The sequence below is a fragment of the Aplidium turbinatum genome, chromosome 15, assembly GCF_918807975.1.
Source record: "Aplidium turbinatum chromosome 15, kaAplTurb1.1, whole genome shotgun sequence".
Taxonomy (NCBI): domain Eukaryota; kingdom Metazoa; phylum Chordata; class Ascidiacea; order Aplousobranchia; family Polyclinidae; genus Aplidium; species Aplidium turbinatum.
The window spans coordinates 16885594-16903394 of record NC_137486.1 but is presented as its reverse complement, the minus strand read 5'-3'; the positions used below and the strand labels follow the sequence as shown (position 1 = coordinate 16903394).

Here is a 17801-nt window from a genome sequence, read left to right as displayed (position 1 = left end):
GCAACAGCTACAATTATAATGATTTTGCCTATTTAAATTTTTTCGGCCCCCCTAAAAAAAGTTGACCCCCTCTTGCTCTGCGGTCTGGCTACGGCCCTGCCCCCACGGCTTAGGCGCCTATGGATTCGGTAAAAAATGGATAAAACTGCGACAAAGCTCAGCTTACACTTTCTGCTATTGCACAACCTAGCTATCTTCATTCTTGAGAGAAATTTGTGAAATTTGGCATTAAAAATGCCAACCTGGCATCCCTAGACTGCAGGACTGGCCGTTGGATCCGCGAGAGCGTGTGGTAGTCACGTGATCGACGATGCGCATGCGTCGAAATCTTTTTTCGCTTTCAAAATGTGACAAGACAGATTTCGCGCCACTCGAGTTACTTTTAACCTCGTTCAGCTGAAAGGGCGGCTATAATTTCAAATATGTCCGATACGAAAAACGAATTTCGATATCACCTTAATCGAAATCGAATCGAAAATCGAAATTGAACACCCCTACTTTCACACTTTAAAAAGTTAATTGCTTTTGATAAATGTTGTAAGTTTGAACAGTGGCATGAACATGAAATTTCATCAGAAAGTTTTACCTTACGTCTTAATGCAGAGTTCGGTCAATTCCACAACATTGCCCGAGCAATACAAGGAGCAAGCGCGCATTCCCATTGATGTGGCTGCCATTTTACTCTTGGAACAGCTTGTCAACTTATCTCATGAATACGCCCGATCGTGTACTGATGACGGTTCAGAAAGGTACACATTCCAGCACTTGTACTGTATAAATGTGTATTTGCTTTTGTACCGCATTTTTTTAAGAATAATCATTCTCCACTATGCTTGAGAGCTACATTATCAAAATAGTTGGTTGGTGTCCAGACCAATTCAAATAGGTTTCAAATTAACTGGACCCAAACTAAACTTTCACCCATCACTATAAAGGATATAATAGAAGCGTGTATGTTTGAGCACTGCTGTTTTACCGTCGTGAATATCAAAATAAGTTCTGCGCAAAAAGCTTCAATTATTGACTAATTTTTTGAATATTCCACAAAAGCGATGAACCCAAACGTTCTGTGCAATATGGCACCAAAGTTTGGTGCATTTTGCTAAGAATAGCGTTCAGATGTGTTGAAAATTTTGTTACAAGCTTGTACGACGTGGAATCGTGGATTTATGTGTCTTTGTGCAATGTGCATGTTAATGAAAACAAGTTTTCGTTTGTTTTGTGTTGACAGCATCGACAACTCGAACTGTGAAGTGTTTGCCTGGGGAAGCAACAGTAGCCACCAACTGGCCGAGCCCGGGTCAGAAAAAGTCTTAAACCCGAAAAAAATGGACAATTTTTCTAATACTCAACTGGTACGTAAGTTGTATGGTCACTTTGTATATAAAATATTGTACCAACACAGCGAAATGGTGCAACGCTAAAGCTGCAAAACGAAATACATCTAACTTCCTTTTGGTTTCACTAACGGCCTTACAACAATTACACTACAGGCTGTTGTTGTTAAGCATACAACTTGTATGGAGTTGAAGTAGCCTAACATTGTACTTGATTACACTGGAATGGTCAATCGTTGTACAGTACAGTGCCGATGGCAACGTAGGCTTTAAGTGTGTTGGATAAGAAACAAACATAATATAAATTAATTTCTATTTGTTTTCATATCACTTTATGCTGTGGCTTAATACATTTTTCATCACTAGTTTTCATTTAAGCAACTACTTCTGGTGTGTATTTCGAAGTACTGCCATATCATATATATATCGGGTATGCAGCAAAGCCACGTTAAATTTTCATTGTAGTTGCTTAAACCCAGTGTTGGCATAGCCGGTCCTCGCAGGATTTTTCAATTTTCTATGGCTCTAGAATTTACAAGAATAAAAAATAAACTTGCAAAGAATCATTGAATTTAATTTGGTTATTTGTATTCGGTTAGTTGGAGGCCGGACAGTATTGCACGTTCGTCATCTCAAGCGATGGTGCTGTTCGTTCTTGTGGGAAAGGAAGTTATGGACGACTTGGTCTTGGAGACTCAAACAACCAATCGACACTGAAGCAAATTAACTTTAACCCTGAGCATGTCATTCGCAAAGTTTCTTCATCTAAAGGTAAAATGAATCAGCAATCAGCATTGCGAATCTTAATGCTTGGATGGCTTGTATCTTTCGCATATCGATGTGTGTTGCGTTGACTCGTGTCCTGGTTATATAAGCGTCGAGCTCATAATTATACTCGAAGGGTTATAGTCGCTCATAGAGAGCACGCTTTTGTGCCTTATCATAATATCAATGCATGTCATGCTTGAAGGTCGACATGTAGATTTCTCTTCCGCCAGACTTAAATTCAATGCTTTCTCTTCAATCACTACATGTTTAAATGGGACAAAAATGTTTCTTCATTCATAAAATACCCCAATTAGCTTCTTAACTAAGCTGGCATTCGTGTTTTTACACAGGTTCTGACGGTCACACACTAGGCCTGACTGCGGAAGGAAGTGTATTTTCTTGGGGAGATGGAGATTATGGAAAACTGGGTCATGGATCGAGCTTGACTTACAAAGTACCAAAATTGATTGCCGGACCGTTGGCTCGAAGAGTAAGTGCTTGTTTTGTGTTAACTCATCACAGGTAGTGTGTTGGCTACCTTAACTTGTTCTTTTCTTCATCGTCTTTTTCTTACTGTCTTCATAAAGCCGTTTGTTAGTTTACCCTTTGCGCAGAATTGACAGTCAAGTACAAATGCGATAATTCTTGAATGTAGTAGTAGTAGTCCAGTTTTAATCCGGTGATGTCCCCGTTACCGAGGGTGGCCGGATTCACCTCCAAGTGCCGCAATCGCCTTCACACCCTGTCTCCACATCGATCTGTCCAACGCGTCCTCTCTTGTCAAGCCCACCTTGCTGCTTTCTTCCTCAACTTGCCTTTTCCACGTTTTCTTGGGTCTTTCTTGTTTATCTTACTTTACGTTTATCTTACTTATATACCTTGTTTATCTTGAATATCTTGCTTTATAATTTGTTGGTTTTAGTGTTGCAGTTGGCAAACGACCTTATAACGCTACAAGCAGTGATTGACTTCGCGAATCAAAAGTTGATCGGCGTCCTTGACCTGTCGTAAAATCTCACAACGTTTATGTAAACGAGCAGATGTAATTTTATGAAATAGATGGTGATATAGTTTTAAACAACCACGCCTTGGCTACAAGTAGAATATTGAAACTGACAATTAGTAATAGTATGGTAATTTCCGCGCCTCTGATTGACCCTGCTTTAACAGCTGTGATTAATGTTCCGAGACAGTTTCTTTCAGTAGGACACTATGGCCAAAGCAAGTTTGCGAAAAAGTTAATTGTGACTAGCGAGACATTCAAACGGTTCGAATATACTTATACATTACAATCCGTGTTCGACCCTTTGGTTAATAGCAATTTATGTTTGGCTTATTTCTTTCATTTGAAATCAGTACGGACATGCATGTTAATGTTGTCATCTTATTTTTCGTTATTGCTGTGGTAAACGATCAGTCAAAGCGCAAACAATCAAAGCTTTATTGTATTGTTTTGGACTGCAAGTGCAATGATTGAGCAACTGATCATTGTTAGCTTACTAGTAATTATTTAAAAAAAATAACACTAAATTTAATTTTTTCTAATTTAACGATATGTTTGATTTGGCGGTCACATTATATAAACCTTGCAACGTTAGGATGCGGCTCCCAAAAGCTAAAATTTTTTGTTGCGATTTCTGTACCGTTTTGATTTGTGCTGTAGAAGTTATTGTGAAAAAAAAGTGTTCTTTGTGTCCTATAGTTTAGTGAAACTGTTCGACATAGTCCAGACGTTCCCGAAGGTTCGAGAAACGTTCTTCAGGCTTTCAATTGGAAAACATTCGGTTGCAAACTGAAACATAAATAGCTTGCCCCAAGACATCTCATGTAGAGAGCGGGATGATGGTTTCTCTTAGTAATTGGTGTCGGCTCTGAGACGTTTGTTGAGCTGGTGCTGTGTTTGCTTCGGTTGCCATTCATTGTCGCAAAATATTTTTTGTTGTTGAGAGTTTTCTTCTTCTCTTTGGAGAATTGGCTAAATTTGTTCGCATTGTCTATCGCTGGCCAACCTATGGTGACATTAACATAGGTTAGATGAAAACGGGATCATTCGGTTTCTTTTGGTTACTCTTTTTTTTACCAATTACGTCTATCCAGACTGCATTAGGTCATTGCTTGAAATCTGGAATTTTCTGCTGAATATTTCGTTATCTCTCCAGGTGGTGGTTTCCGTGTCTGCCGGGTACCGGCACTCTGCTTGCGTTACTCAGGACGGTCAACTGTTCACCTGGGGCGAAGGAGATTATGGACGACTTGGGCTTGGAGATAATACCAGCCGCAATGTTCCAGTGCTGGTGAAAGAAATATCTACTGCAGCATCTGTAAGTGTCACACATTCAAATACAATACGTTCAGCATCTTTACTATTGCAATTCTCACCTCATTTTTATACAAAATCAGCGATAAAAACTTTACTTCTTTCATTTCCATGTAGTTATTGTTGTTCTTTTTAACCTCTCTTTAGGTTGTCTGTGGAAGTTCTCACACTCTTGTGCTGTCACAAGACCAGGCAACCATATGGAGCTTCGGGGCTGGTGATAATGGAAAGCTTGGCCATGGCGATACAAGCAGAGTCTACAGGTTGCTGGTTGGATTTTTTAAATGTCTTAAATACACTTGTAGATTTTCTATATGAAAAACTCTCTCTCCATTTTGCTTCATAGAAGCCTGGTCTTCACCCTGAAACATCAGGGTCGACCAAAGACAGCTCTGTAGTTACCTATTCTGAAATACCGATGGTCTCAAAGCTAAGTCAATACTTTGCCGCAAATCAGTCAGTTTTTCAGTCCACAAACGTTGAATCAATGTCAAAACGACGGATTCTGTTGGCTAGGAACTTTCTATTTCAGAGCCTCTTTGTTCGGAATAGCATTAATCAAAGACGACCTCTCTCCATCCATTTTGCTTCAAGAAGCATGGTCTTCACCTCGAAGCATCAATGTCGACCAGTTGTCTGCAGCGACTCCTCCACTTTTATCTATCGTTGCATTTTAGATTTTAAATGTTCTCTTTGTCAGATCATCCTTCACTGTGTTTTCCCATGTTCCAATTATTTTCATTCATTTGTTCAAGATTGTCCAACTCTAATGTAGTTGAAATATTTATCTTGGCCTTTGTATGATTAGGCCAAAGATCATTGAGGGTCTGAATGGAACATTATTCCGAAAGCTGTGCGCCGGAAGCCAGTACTCGCTCGCTTTAACAAACAATGGCTCGGTATGTGTGATTAGTTTGTCTCGCAAATTGACAGGGTCTGCTACTATTCGGCGAGTCCGATTCGGCGAGTCCGATTCGGCGAGTTCCCTATTCGGCGAGTTCCCTATTCGGCGAGTTCCCTTTTCGGCGAATGCCCTATTCGGCGAGTTTTTGAAATTTTTTAAATAAAATTATCGGGCACCGTAGCCTAATTATAATTGCCGTTTTTACATCGTTTTAACGTCGCTAAACCTTGAAATCGTGCAGAAAGGAATAAAAATTAAATGTTTGAACTATTAAATTAAAATTCGTCATGTCAGTTCAGTTGTTTTTATTTCTGACCATCATATCAAAAACAATACACGTCAACATAGCAAAGGTAGAAGCGACAAAACGCGAACGTTAAAACGTGCTTGAATTCGTCATGTCAGTAGAGTTGTTTTTTATTTTTGATCATAATATCAAAAACAATATACGTCAACATAGCAAAGGTGTAGAAAAAGGTAGAAGCGACACAACGTGAAGGGAAAATAAAAAAAAGAAAATGTTACAAACAAAGTAAATAAATCATGTTTATGTCTATAAGTTAGTACTTTTGAATAGTTAAAATGATTAGATTGGATCAACAAATGTGTGGACAGCTTAGCTTGGATTGAAAGGAAATTATCGGGTACCGTAGCCTAGTTATCCCGACCAGCAAAAATTTGTTCCAAGAACCCAGTTAGCCTAACAGTTCATTTCTACATTGTAGTAACAGAATGAAAAGGTCAAATAGCTAACCAAATGTGTGGCCTATCGTTTTAACGTCGCTAAACGTTGAAATCGTGTAGAAAAGGGAGCTTTTGCTGGCTAGGATACGTTGAAACTGAGAAACATTTACAGAAGCCCTTCGATTTGTTCCAAGAACCCAGTTAGCCTAATGTTACTACAATGTAAAAATGAACTGTTAGGCTAACTGGGTTCTTGGAACAGATTTTTGCTGGTCGGGATAACTAGGCTACTGTACCCGATAATTTCCTTTCAATCCAAGCTGTAGGCGTAGGCCACACATTTGTTGATCCAAACTAATCAATCATTACATGATTTATTTATTTTGTTTGTTACATTTTCGTTTTTTTATTTTCCCCTTCACGTTGTGTCGCTTCTACCTTTTTCTACACCTTTGCTATGTTGACGTATATTGTTTTTGATATTATGATCAGAAATAAAAAACAACTCTACTGACATGACGAATTCAAGCACGTTTTAACGTTCGCGTTTTGTCACTTCTACCTTTGCAATGTTGACGTGTATTGTTTTTGATATGATGGTCAGAAATAAAAACAACTGAACTGACATGACGAATTTTAATTTAATAGTTCAACCATTTAATTTTTATTCCTTTCTGCACGATTTCAAGGTTTAGCGACGTTAAAACGATGTAAAAACGGCAATTATAATTAGGCTACGGTGCCCGATAATTTTATTTAAAAAATTTCAAAAACTCGCCGAATAGGGCACTCGCCAAAAAAGGCTCTCGCCGAATAGGGAACTCGCCGAATCGGACTAGACGAATCGGACTAGCCGAATTGGACTTGCCGAAACGGGCCATTCCGAAATTGACAAGTGCAGCGTTGTTTCTCTTACTACGTTTTTGTGCTTTATCCAAACAATAAATATAAAAATAATAGTTTCACAAGTGTAGGTTGAACGTTTTCGTCATTTGCGCATAACTTGGGAACTGTGTCCCGGAATCTTGTGAAAAAACACTATTACCCCAACGAACACGCAGCATGAGGCTGAAAAAGACGTTCAATCTACACTTGTGAAATAGTTAAGGATTTTGGTACTAAAAGCGAAATTAAAATTTGTTGCATTAATAGTGTTGTGCTAATGCTTATGCTGTATTTCAGTTGTTTGAGTTGTCCATAATTAGAAAATCATATGAACTTTCTGGAAAACGGCGACATCCATAACACCACACTTTGTGTTTCTTAGATATATTCGTGGGGATGTGGCGCCTGCCTGGGGAGCGGCTCTGCAGACACCATCGTAATGAAACCAACTATAATTGAAGAACTAACTTTCACTAGAGTTGTTGATATTGCGTCTGGTGACGGCCACTGCTTGGCGTTGACGCACAGTAAGTTTTTACTTTTATGCAAAAAGAAATCTTTTTTGAAGTTTGCTGTGTACTGATATTAGTTTTTAATGTGAAAGAAGTAAATGTGATATAATGCTAAACGTACATGAAAAATAATACCATTTTTTATTATTATTTTGCGAGTTTCTGAAATATCTTGGTACAAAAAATATTGATTTTCATCGATTTTTCTGGAATCAATTCTTTTTCAAATCTCTTGAGTTCCAAACATATACCCAAACCTATGCCAGTTACTTTCCGATTTGGCTAAGTGATTACATTTCAGTCGTTTACCTAGCTTTTTGTCGTTTTTACATCATTTAAACGTTTGGCGACGTTGAAACGATGTGAACAGAGAGACTTTTGTCAGCTAGGTTAGTTGTAATTTTTGTGTAAAATAATACTCAAAGACAATGCCGGTTTGGCTAATCGAATCGTGTTCGTTGCTTGCAGCCAATGACGTATACTCTTGGGGCAACAACGCGATGGGACAATGTGGACTGGGCCATACTACCAGCCCCATTTCCACGCCCACTCGTGTTGCTGGCCTATCAAACATGAACATTCATCAGATATCAGCCGGAACATCTCACAGCTTGGCTTGGACCGCCCTGCCTTTAGACAGGTAGCTAGTTTGTCTCTTTGCTCAAGATATAAATGAATGTGAGAGTAAAGTGCAGAAGCGTATAGGCTGCCCAGTTGAAATTTTTCCACTGTTTTCTAACTTTTGACTCTACAGTAATCTGTCAGAATAGAGTTTACGATTTTTATCATTGAAAACAACCTTTATTGTCACTTCTATTTAGACAATACAGATGTTAATTTTCTTGTGTATATATAAAAAATGCGTTGAAGATCTGAATTGATGTATTTTTTGTGTTTCTTTTGCTATAACTAGTAAGTTTTTTTCCTGTCTTTTAACCTAAAGGCCGGATGTCCATAGAATAAAGATCTAATTGCACAAGATCGTACGGTATCCTGTGATTGTATTCAATGAAGCTTACGTCATAAAATATTGTCGGAAATACATCTGTTGCCAGTTAGCGCACGCCAGCTTATCATATCCTGTTTACTTTTCAGCTGAGTAGTTTAAATCCACTTTGCATGATTTGACTTAATGCAACGCTATCGAATTTTGTTAATTCTTAAACAAAAGTATTTTAACGTTGAAGCAAAAAAATATATTTGAATGCCACGCAGGAGGCGTTTCTTAGAATAAAAAATACAAATTTTGTGACTTGTCACGCCTTAATGTTATTTCTGTTTACAGTAGTTTAAAATTTTCAATGAATGTTTTTCCTCGTGATGAGTTTGCTTTATACACGACCGAATCAGCTGGCACAGGTTACACTTTTGCGTCGTTTGAACGTTGCCAACGATATAAAAAATGGCAATTTCTGCTTGCTAGGTAGCGCCGTGCAGAGATTGTGTAAGTCGATGTTTCACTTTGTCAGGAACAAACCGTTTCTTGTCATTTCATTATTTTGTACCAATTGCATCATGTCCTTCCTAGGAATTAATGAACCAAATTGCTTTGTGCTGGTAACACAAGAAGTAACGTAATTTCTATCCATTTTAATGACTTCAATATGCAGTACAGAGTATCATGCAGATTTGAACATCTTTTTTATTAGCAGCTAGTTTTCCGAAAATCCATATAGGCCACTGTTAAAATTTCTTATGTCTTTGATACTCTGTTTGTCAAAGCAGTATTGGGTATGATTTTCTCCATTAAATTATTTGGGTTTTGTGGCTGTGCCAGCTATAGACATATAACCATTAACACAACAAATGCTTGTTTATGTATATACGTTTTAAACCATGCAAGGCTTTGCAACCTTTTCCCGTTTATTGACGGGCTGGTACAGTATATCGCTTAATGTAGCTCGTGCTAGTACTACCTTTTTCGTCACGGATATTTTCTCAGACAACAGATCAGTCCTTTTTTACACTGATTCAACTACAGACGTTGAATCAATGTAAAATAGGACTGATTTGCTGTCTGGGTTATGACAAAAATGATATGAATGACTTTGAACTTGTAATTTTGTAGGAATGTTGTCTCTTGGCAACGAGCATACTGTGTGGACTTGAGCGAAGGAACTTTCACAAAACTCGATTCGTTCCTTCAAAAATATTGCGTCTCCTTTAACGGGGAACCACCTTCACCATTCAGAACGAGCAGGTACGTCGACAAAAGCATGTATAAAAATAGCAAGTTTCGTCGATTTTATGTTTTCACGCGTCGAATAAACGGCAATTTTATGACCAGGCTATTTGATATATCTGCAAAAGTCGAGATATATTTTGCAGGGGCTCAAACTTAACACAATAGATTCAGTGATGAAAATGATTCCAAAATTTGTTGCACTTTTTGTCTTGTTCAATTGCTCAGTTTGTGTTTGAAAAAAACACGTAAAGTTTCATATTCATCGCAACCACAAAATGCGACCCGATTCCCTGGGTCTGTGATATGCTGGTTCCTTGTGCTTCTCTGCTTGTGCTGCTGACATGTATGGTGTTCCAACCTCGGGCCCAGTGGCCATCTGGTTGCTACATTCATGCACCAATAAATTGCATTTCTTGCACAATTTAACGACATGGATAATAACGGTCTGTTGTAGTTGGGCTTCAAAAGTTAATCGACCGGGGCTTTAGGGCTAAGTCGAGCAAGCACACTCTGTAAGCTTTCTATGACGTGAGAAAGCATGACTTTGGTCAAAACGCTTGTGGAGCATACACTTATTTTTACGCCTGTAAACGTTATAGTAATGTAAAAGATGACTGGTTCGCTGGCTGGGTATTACTAACATGGGGCTTGAGCTAACAAGTTGAGAATGTTCTCAGACAGTTCAAATCAAGTTGTGACTTGCATGTTCATCAGCAAACGAACTTTCCTAACCTTCCACTATACAGCTACGATGAGGTTTTGAGCTTCCACTCATAAAATCTGACCTTTTCCACGTCTGATTTTCTTCCTGGGCTTTGCCACCCAGTCAATCCACCCCCAAACAGCAAAATCCGTCATTTTACATTGATTCAACGTCTGCAGATGTTGATTATTTTTCCTAATCAATGCAAAAATGAGGGATTTTGCTTTCTGGATCCCTCAGTCCCTCACCTTCCCAGATAAAATCTTGTGGGAAGTGCGTTTTTTTCTAAGATTGATTGAATGAATATTTATCTTCGGTCTGGGAAAGCTTCTTAGAAAGCTTGACCCTGGCAGTTTCGCATACTTGTAGAGGCTTTGAATCACTGATGCAGGCCCGGTCACCAAGATTGACAGACTGAAGTTTCCGATTGGTCAAGTCTTGTTGCCGAGGAATTTTTCCATCCATTACGTGCGGCTGATTGGAGAGCAGTCCTTAACGTGCGTTGCTCAAGCGCACACTCTGAGAGTCGAACCAGCGCCGCTTGATCTTGAAGCTCCTTCGTTCACGAAGTCACGTGCTAACCAACTGAGTTGTCGGGACTTATAGTTTCCAACTTAATGTTTTTATTCCTTTCTTTACAGTGATCATCATAATTTCGTGTTAATGTGTTTGCGTTTGGTGTGTACGCATCTGAAGCTTGCTGTCACTGCCAGCTTGTCGTCATTCGTTCTTGGAGAGGAAAGTAAAGTCTTAAACTCTCTTTTGTTTCGCTTGATTGACCAAGATGCCCCTGATAAAATCAAAGATGTACGTATACTTTCAATAATAATGTACTTAATTAGCAACGTTACCTAGGGATAGTAATGGCGGGTTTTATCCTTATAAAAAACTTGCTTTAAGTTATCAATATCTAAAGTTAATCTCTTAACTGTGTTTGCGGTTTCTTCCAGGATAGTGCCACATGTCACTATCAAGGTAACTCTAAAAACAGTGGCTCACCACTACCCCAGCAAGCAAAGTTACTTTTTAAAGATGCGAAAAGGACTTTTGAAATTTGACGTTCTCCTTGTGCAAGCTGACCAGGTTCCACATGCAGGTTGTTCGAGAATGTGTGAACGTGGGCGCCTCCCTTCTCCTCCCGTGCATGCGAGAGCGCATCCACTTGCTCCTTTCGTTTCTTCCCACCGAACCGGAGAATTGCGGAAAGCTTTCTGTGGGCCAGGTGGAGAAATTTTCATTTTTTTTTGCAACAAGGAAATGTACAACTTTAACAAACTGCATGCAAAATACCAACTTTAACCCATTCAGCAAAATTCGTCATTTTTACATTAATTCAACGTCTTTAAACGTATGTAGACGTTGAATTAATGTAAAAATGAGGATTTTGCTATCAATTTGATTTAAGTTTGCCTTAAATTACGTTTTGATGCACAAAATACAATCTGTATATTTCATCTATCGAACGCTTTCGAACGTTGAATTCTTGCAAAGTTAATAAAGTCATGTTTTTCAGCGAATGCAAATGGACGTTGTCCTATCAAGCTTGCAAGATCATATACACGTTTCGACAATGCTTAATTTCCGTGTGCGCCAATCCGCTACCGATCTCAATCAATCACTGCTCGCCGGTGATCTCCTGCTTGTTCTGCTGAAGAAAGTTCATCATTTCGCGGTATGTGGCAATTGAATGACACAACATTGGAAATTTTTGTGTATCTTTTGCTTGAAAGCATGGAAATACCTCATCTCTTCAATGTGACCTGAGTCAGCGCTTGGTCAACTACATGTTTTTTGTTGTTGCTTTTTTGATTGACATAACATTGTTGACAGTTACCCAGCCAACAAAAAGTGTGTTTTACATTGATTCAACATTCAAATCGATATAAAATGCACTGTTATTGTTCGCTGGATAAGTCACGTTCTCGAAAAGTTGTTGATCTCGCCAAGCCGTTCCGTCTATGGTGGCTTGCTTGTAAACTCCATGTTTTTCTCGGTGTTGATGGCAAAGAAGGTTTCTGTCCAGGGAAGGAAAATTAGCAGACTAAAAAGGAGATGGCTAGAGTTGGTGAAAGAAGATGTCAATGCAAGGAACCTGGACAGAATCAACCCCAACAACAGGGAAGCATGGCGAAAGGCCTTCAAAAACTGGCGGACCCCTGTTAGCGGGAACAAACGCCTGGGGTCATCTACTGACAAAAGAGACAAACAGATGATGATGATGTTGTTAAGCAAAAAAGTTAATTTTCCAATATATCCTTAAAAATTTCGGCTCGGTGGCTTAGTGCTTAGTTCGTTTGCCTCTGAATCAGTAGGTATGGGTTCGATACCCTGTCCTGCTCGACACTGAGCAACGGAATGGATTCGTGTGATAATGTACTCAATTGCGCCTCTATACGGCTGCATTGACACTGTCTGCTTTGTAAATCGCTGAGGGGCAGCGCATTCTGCGATGGATAGAGCGCTATATAGAAACAAACATTATTATTATTAAAATCGACCGGATTTCTTGTTTTATTTCCTGCTTTATTTGATGTGATTTGTGCAACCTAGCCAATAACTTGAGGAAATCTTTCTTACATTGAAAACGCTGTATCTGAAACTTCACTACTAAAGTTTCAGCTTTTCTTTTTTCGATAATTTTTACATTGTAGGCTTTGATCAATGCGTTACGCCATGATGGGTTCAGAAATGGTGTTTTGCAGATGAAAAAGATATACGATATGTCTTTGAAACTGAGTCATGAAGCTGACAAAAAGCAGTTGGATGCGGTTTCAACCAGTTTAGATGACGATCAAATAATTCGTGTCTTCAACCTGCTGGCTTCAATGTTTTTGCATCTTCTCTCGCACTGCTTTTCAAGCCCACACGTAAGTAATGAGATTTAAAGTAGTAAACATGAAGAAAACAAGCAGTATGGTGGAGCTCGTTTAATAATAATCTATCTCGGTTTTTGACGATAATTATAAATTTTTAAAGAGGTCAAGGTAAACCAAAACTTTCTTGGAAAAAACTCGTTAAACGTGACTTTGTAGCCTTGAACATTGATTCTTCCGACTCAATGGACCGCGAGGTATGGAGAAGAAGACTTTTCCCTCGACAGACAGGCCACACCCTCGACATGAGGATTAGTTCATGACCTCTATAATCAAAATTGGTTGATGGTGATGATAAACACCACAATTAACAAAAGTGCAATAATGCAATATGTGATGCAATAACTCAGTCCGACAGCAAATCACATTTGGTACGCAGTTGAATTTGTTTGTTATTAACTCTGTAAATTTTGCTCCAAAAATATGCGAAAAAAAAATGAAGAATGTCCGCGGAGCGAATCAACTGTTTTTTACATTGGTTCAAAGTTGAATTAATGTAAAAAACGCTTGATTTGCTCTCTGGGTCTTGCTCGACAATGACATCATTGTGTTACCAGGTCCAACCGCAGGCCACTTCAATGATGCAAGCATGCATTTTGCAACTCCTAAAGCAAGCTAATGTCGAACTGAGTGAGGCGGTGACTATTTTGCCGAAAATGAGCTCGGCAGAAACACTTCAACTCAGAGGTGTGTACGGAATTTAAAATTGCTAAATTAGCTGGGGGGGGGGGGTTTAGTGCATTGAAAACGTGGTGAGGAATCATGTCATTACTGATTTTAACCCAGCCAGAAAGTGATTTACTTTTTAATTCATTCCCTCGTTAATCCAACGTTCTCTAAATATTGTTGACATGGGCTGATTGGATAGATGGAAAGTGTTGTGTAGTTCCATTGTTTTCACCGGTTTGCATTAAGCATGTTAATTTTGTGCAGTAAGTTTTTGCCACAAAAACGTTTTGTTTGTGTGTTTGCGTTTATAAGCGTTGAATCAATGTAATATAGGACTAATTTCGCTAACTGGTCACGTAGAAGCCTCTTCATTTCTGCAAGTATACATTGTTACATCTTGTTTATTTAGATGTGCTCCTCAATTCATCAAGCGGTCATCTGCTTGGCTTTGCTGTCAACTCCTTGTTGCTATGCCGACTGACTGACGTCATGCCTCTTCTACAGGCCTTCACTGATCTTCTGCCTTGTATTGACCAGTTCAATCGGTGACGTATTGTTTTCAAAACAGACTTTTTGGAGATAATTTTATTGTTTTGCATCATTTGTGTGTTTAAAAAACAAAAAACAAACATAGAAAATAAAATTTTTGGGCCAATTCGTTACTTTTTCTTTACATACTGATCATGTTTGATCAGCTGTGATCTTCCATATGAACTCCCTCCGTTTTGTTCTGTCTTTTGTTTTTAGTAATACTTCCGGCATGCTTTTCATTCCCGTAATTTGCTTGACATTGTCAAAATATTTCATTTTTCGTCGTCCCTTTGTTCGTTTGCCTTGTTGCACCATCCCAGTCAACATTCAATTTTCCAACGAGTGGCTTCTTCACAATTTCGTTAAATTACATTGATTTTTAGACATTTGTTTAGTCTCACGATTTTTGTTGAATTATCTCTTGATTCCAGAGCAACTTCAGACGCTCCAGAAGTGCACGACTCGGTGGAGCTGACTTGGCCAGTCAGTAGGCACCAGCCAACTCTTTCTCAAGGTAGCGTTGACTCGTATATTTCCAGCGACAATTTGTTGCTACCATGCGAACTTTTTATCACCATATCAAACGTCATGCGAAGCGATGTTTATTTTTCGAAACAACAAATTAACGTGACACAACACGAAATCAAGACAAAGAAATGTGCGGCGATTCAAAATATCTTGAAATAATTTCCCTGCTTATGAAAACGGCAGCTTGTTACGCATTTTTTGGTTTCTGGGATAATTTTCTTAAATTTGATGATCCTATCAATACCCAATTAGTTGTTTGTGCTTATATTCAAAACAGCTTACTTGCTCAACAAAAACGATTCTTTTGCACACATCGCTGATCAGCAAGATGTATGTTCACTGTTCAGTATGGCAGATTCTTTGCAATTACAATGTGCCATTGTATAGGAGATGATTGGACATGGATGATGGACATAGAGCGTTCGTGTGCGTTGTTTGTCGGCCGTATCTTGAACTCCTTGACTCACGGGAAAATTACAGACACAGATGATGAAAGAGAAGGGGTTGCTTTACTTACCATGCCTATACTCGGCAATGGCTTGCAGATGGACTGCCAATCTATAGGTAATTTCCTTTGCATAATAGTTTCCGTATTCAAAGTTCAGCAGCATAGCGTTTGCAGCCAATAAGCTGATTTTTAAAATGTTGCTTCTGTTGTTAAGTTGATAGTCTGCTGGATAACCAAACAGCGCGCGCTACAATGCTCTTGCCAAATTTTTACATTCTGGAAGGTACAGGGGAAAATTGACTTCCTTGTCTTCCAGTTCACTTAGTCTACTACGAGGCATGCTAATAGAACTACAGAGAAGTTGTTACGACCAGCAAAACTGCCTTTTCAAAAACTTAGAAAATGCTTTCTTATTTTTTTCAAAGTGTTCCAGCTTTTTAAACTTACATTTCCAAAAAAGTAAATCTATTTTAGTCATGAAGTCCAGAAGTCCATATTTTAGTATGAATCACCAAAGGGCAAAATAGTCATTTCTTTATATTTTAACTTTCCTCCACAACACCTGTACCTAAGAATGCTTACTGATGTTATTCACAAGCAATTGTTGACTGAACAATTACAATGTTGCACTGACGTTTTTATCTTGTACCAGTGGAGCGTCTTCAAATTCTGATGGATTTTGTCCAAACTGGCAACAAAGAAAAACTGGAAGGATATTCTTTTGGAAACCAAAGACTACTTGTTAACGTGAGTGGTTGCAATTGCATATTTGCTTTGTCCTTGGACGCTGGTTAACTTGACTAGTTTTTAGAGGTGAAGCTGCTTTATATAGCATATCGAGCAGTGCTAGAGTGTGGTGAACACATCGGTTTTTGCTTTGTTTCAGTTGCTACTGAAGAACGTTGGTGTGATCTCGTCTGGTTAGTTCGACAAACTGACAAATACAAATATGGCATATATTGGTGTGTCTACCAGACACTTGGCTACAAGAACAAACGAACATCTTTTAGCTGCAGATACCAACACACAAAGTGCAATAATTGCACAAAGACTATATTTACAATTGAGATGCTTGTTGCAACGGCATTTTTACTTACATTCATTTCAAAGTATTTGCAACTGTCAGTCAGAGTTTGAAACCAAAAATCACAAAGCATTACAAATAAATGGACTGAATCCAAGACCAACAAAGAGCTGTACTGGAAGCCTGCATCATTTTTCCTTAACTTATATTAAATTACGTTTGTTTCTTGTTCAGTTTTTTTAATATTGTTGCCGTTCGTTTATCTTTTTCACTGCCACATTTGTCTTGTGATTACAACCTGGCAAATATCTTGCAACAGAATAATCCTAGAAGCTTTCGTGTCTGTTTCTGAAGTTATTGTACTCAGCTTGTTAGAGTGTAAATGTGATGCGATACTGATGAGCCCAGCCTCATGGGCGAAACACGTGTCTATCGCTGAGTTAATGCTACACTCGACTGCCGAGAAACTGTGGCATTGTAGGTTATTTTTTCACAAAGATGCTTTTCTATTTGCTTTGTAGTTGACTATCGGAGGATTCTGCGAAGAATCACAGCATTTGTGGAACAACATGATCGACTATGCAAGAAACAGAGGTAGGATATGTTCAGCTCAAGATATTCCTCAGTTCTTAACCTCATACATGCTGCATTGATACTGGTGTCAATCTTTGAAAGCTGAATTATACATGTACTGTAGAGTGTTTGAACGGCTTTTGTCTGAACCTGATGCGGTGCACTTCGTAATTACAAACGTGGCCACGATTGATAGCACGGCAATGAACTTTGAAGACATGTCTGGCTACATGCTGACCGAAGTTTTTAGATTAATTAATATTTTTTTTCTGAAAACAAAACACCAAGTAAAATATTGATACCAGTTAAATTGCATTTTGATGCATAGGTTGCGGACAATGTTTTTCTTTTCATAAATCGCTATGTTTACTTCATATTCAGGTGCTGCCAATTGTAGCCCTTGTATCTGTTTATCGCCTACGAACCCGTGTGAACTTGTATGCTTTCTGATTATTGAGTAGACGGACGAGCCCTCTGTGTAGGCTTTTTGACATTGAGCTGTATTTACACCACTTCAAGTTAACACGTTTCTAGCTCAAAAAATTGCCCTTTACAAGCTAGCTACGTTGAATGTCACTTTGTTTTGCTCTGTACATAAGTCAACCCAGTAGCCTTGCGACAAGTAGAATTTGTGAAATGAATGAAATAAAAATCGATGAATGGAAAATATCTCATTAACAGAATGGACCGGATTGGACAATGGCGGTGAAGACGACCTTCTAGAATTTGCGTCACGGTTTGTGCTCGCTGCACTTATAAAGCACACGGGTGTGGACCCACAAGGCCTGTCTATGCAACCACTGTACACAGCCGTCTTTAAGGTCAGAATGAAAATAGGTGATTGAATAACGACATGATAG

The 17801-nt window shown here is 38.7% G+C and overlaps 1 protein-coding gene across 1 annotated transcript in view; it reads left to right on the top strand.

Annotated features, from left to right (window-relative positions):
- Positions 1-17801, top strand: part of LOC145784513 (putative E3 ubiquitin-protein ligase HERC1) — a 61191-nt gene that overhangs the window by 4119 nt on the left and 39271 nt on the right. The window contains exons 7-27 of the mRNA XM_082596346.1: positions 604-749; positions 1232-1355; positions 1937-2108; positions 2456-2595; positions 4265-4426; positions 4570-4685; positions 5231-5321; positions 7278-7422; positions 7876-8047; positions 9476-9607; positions 10937-11102; positions 11392-11517; positions 11809-11967; positions 12998-13162; positions 13726-13855; positions 14247-14382; positions 14800-14882; positions 15284-15460; positions 15997-16091; positions 16890-16962; positions 17623-17762. Of these exons, the coding sequence (XP_082452472.1) occupies positions 604-749; positions 1232-1355; positions 1937-2108; positions 2456-2595; positions 4265-4426; positions 4570-4685; positions 5231-5321; positions 7278-7422; positions 7876-8047; positions 9476-9607; positions 10937-11102; positions 11392-11517; positions 11809-11967; positions 12998-13162; positions 13726-13855; positions 14247-14382; positions 14800-14882; positions 15284-15460; positions 15997-16091; positions 16890-16962; positions 17623-17762 (2850 nt within the window). The remainder of the gene's footprint in view (positions 1-603; positions 750-1231; positions 1356-1936; positions 2109-2455; positions 2596-4264; positions 4427-4569; positions 4686-5230; positions 5322-7277; positions 7423-7875; positions 8048-9475; positions 9608-10936; positions 11103-11391; positions 11518-11808; positions 11968-12997; positions 13163-13725; positions 13856-14246; positions 14383-14799; positions 14883-15283; positions 15461-15996; positions 16092-16889; positions 16963-17622; positions 17763-17801) is intronic.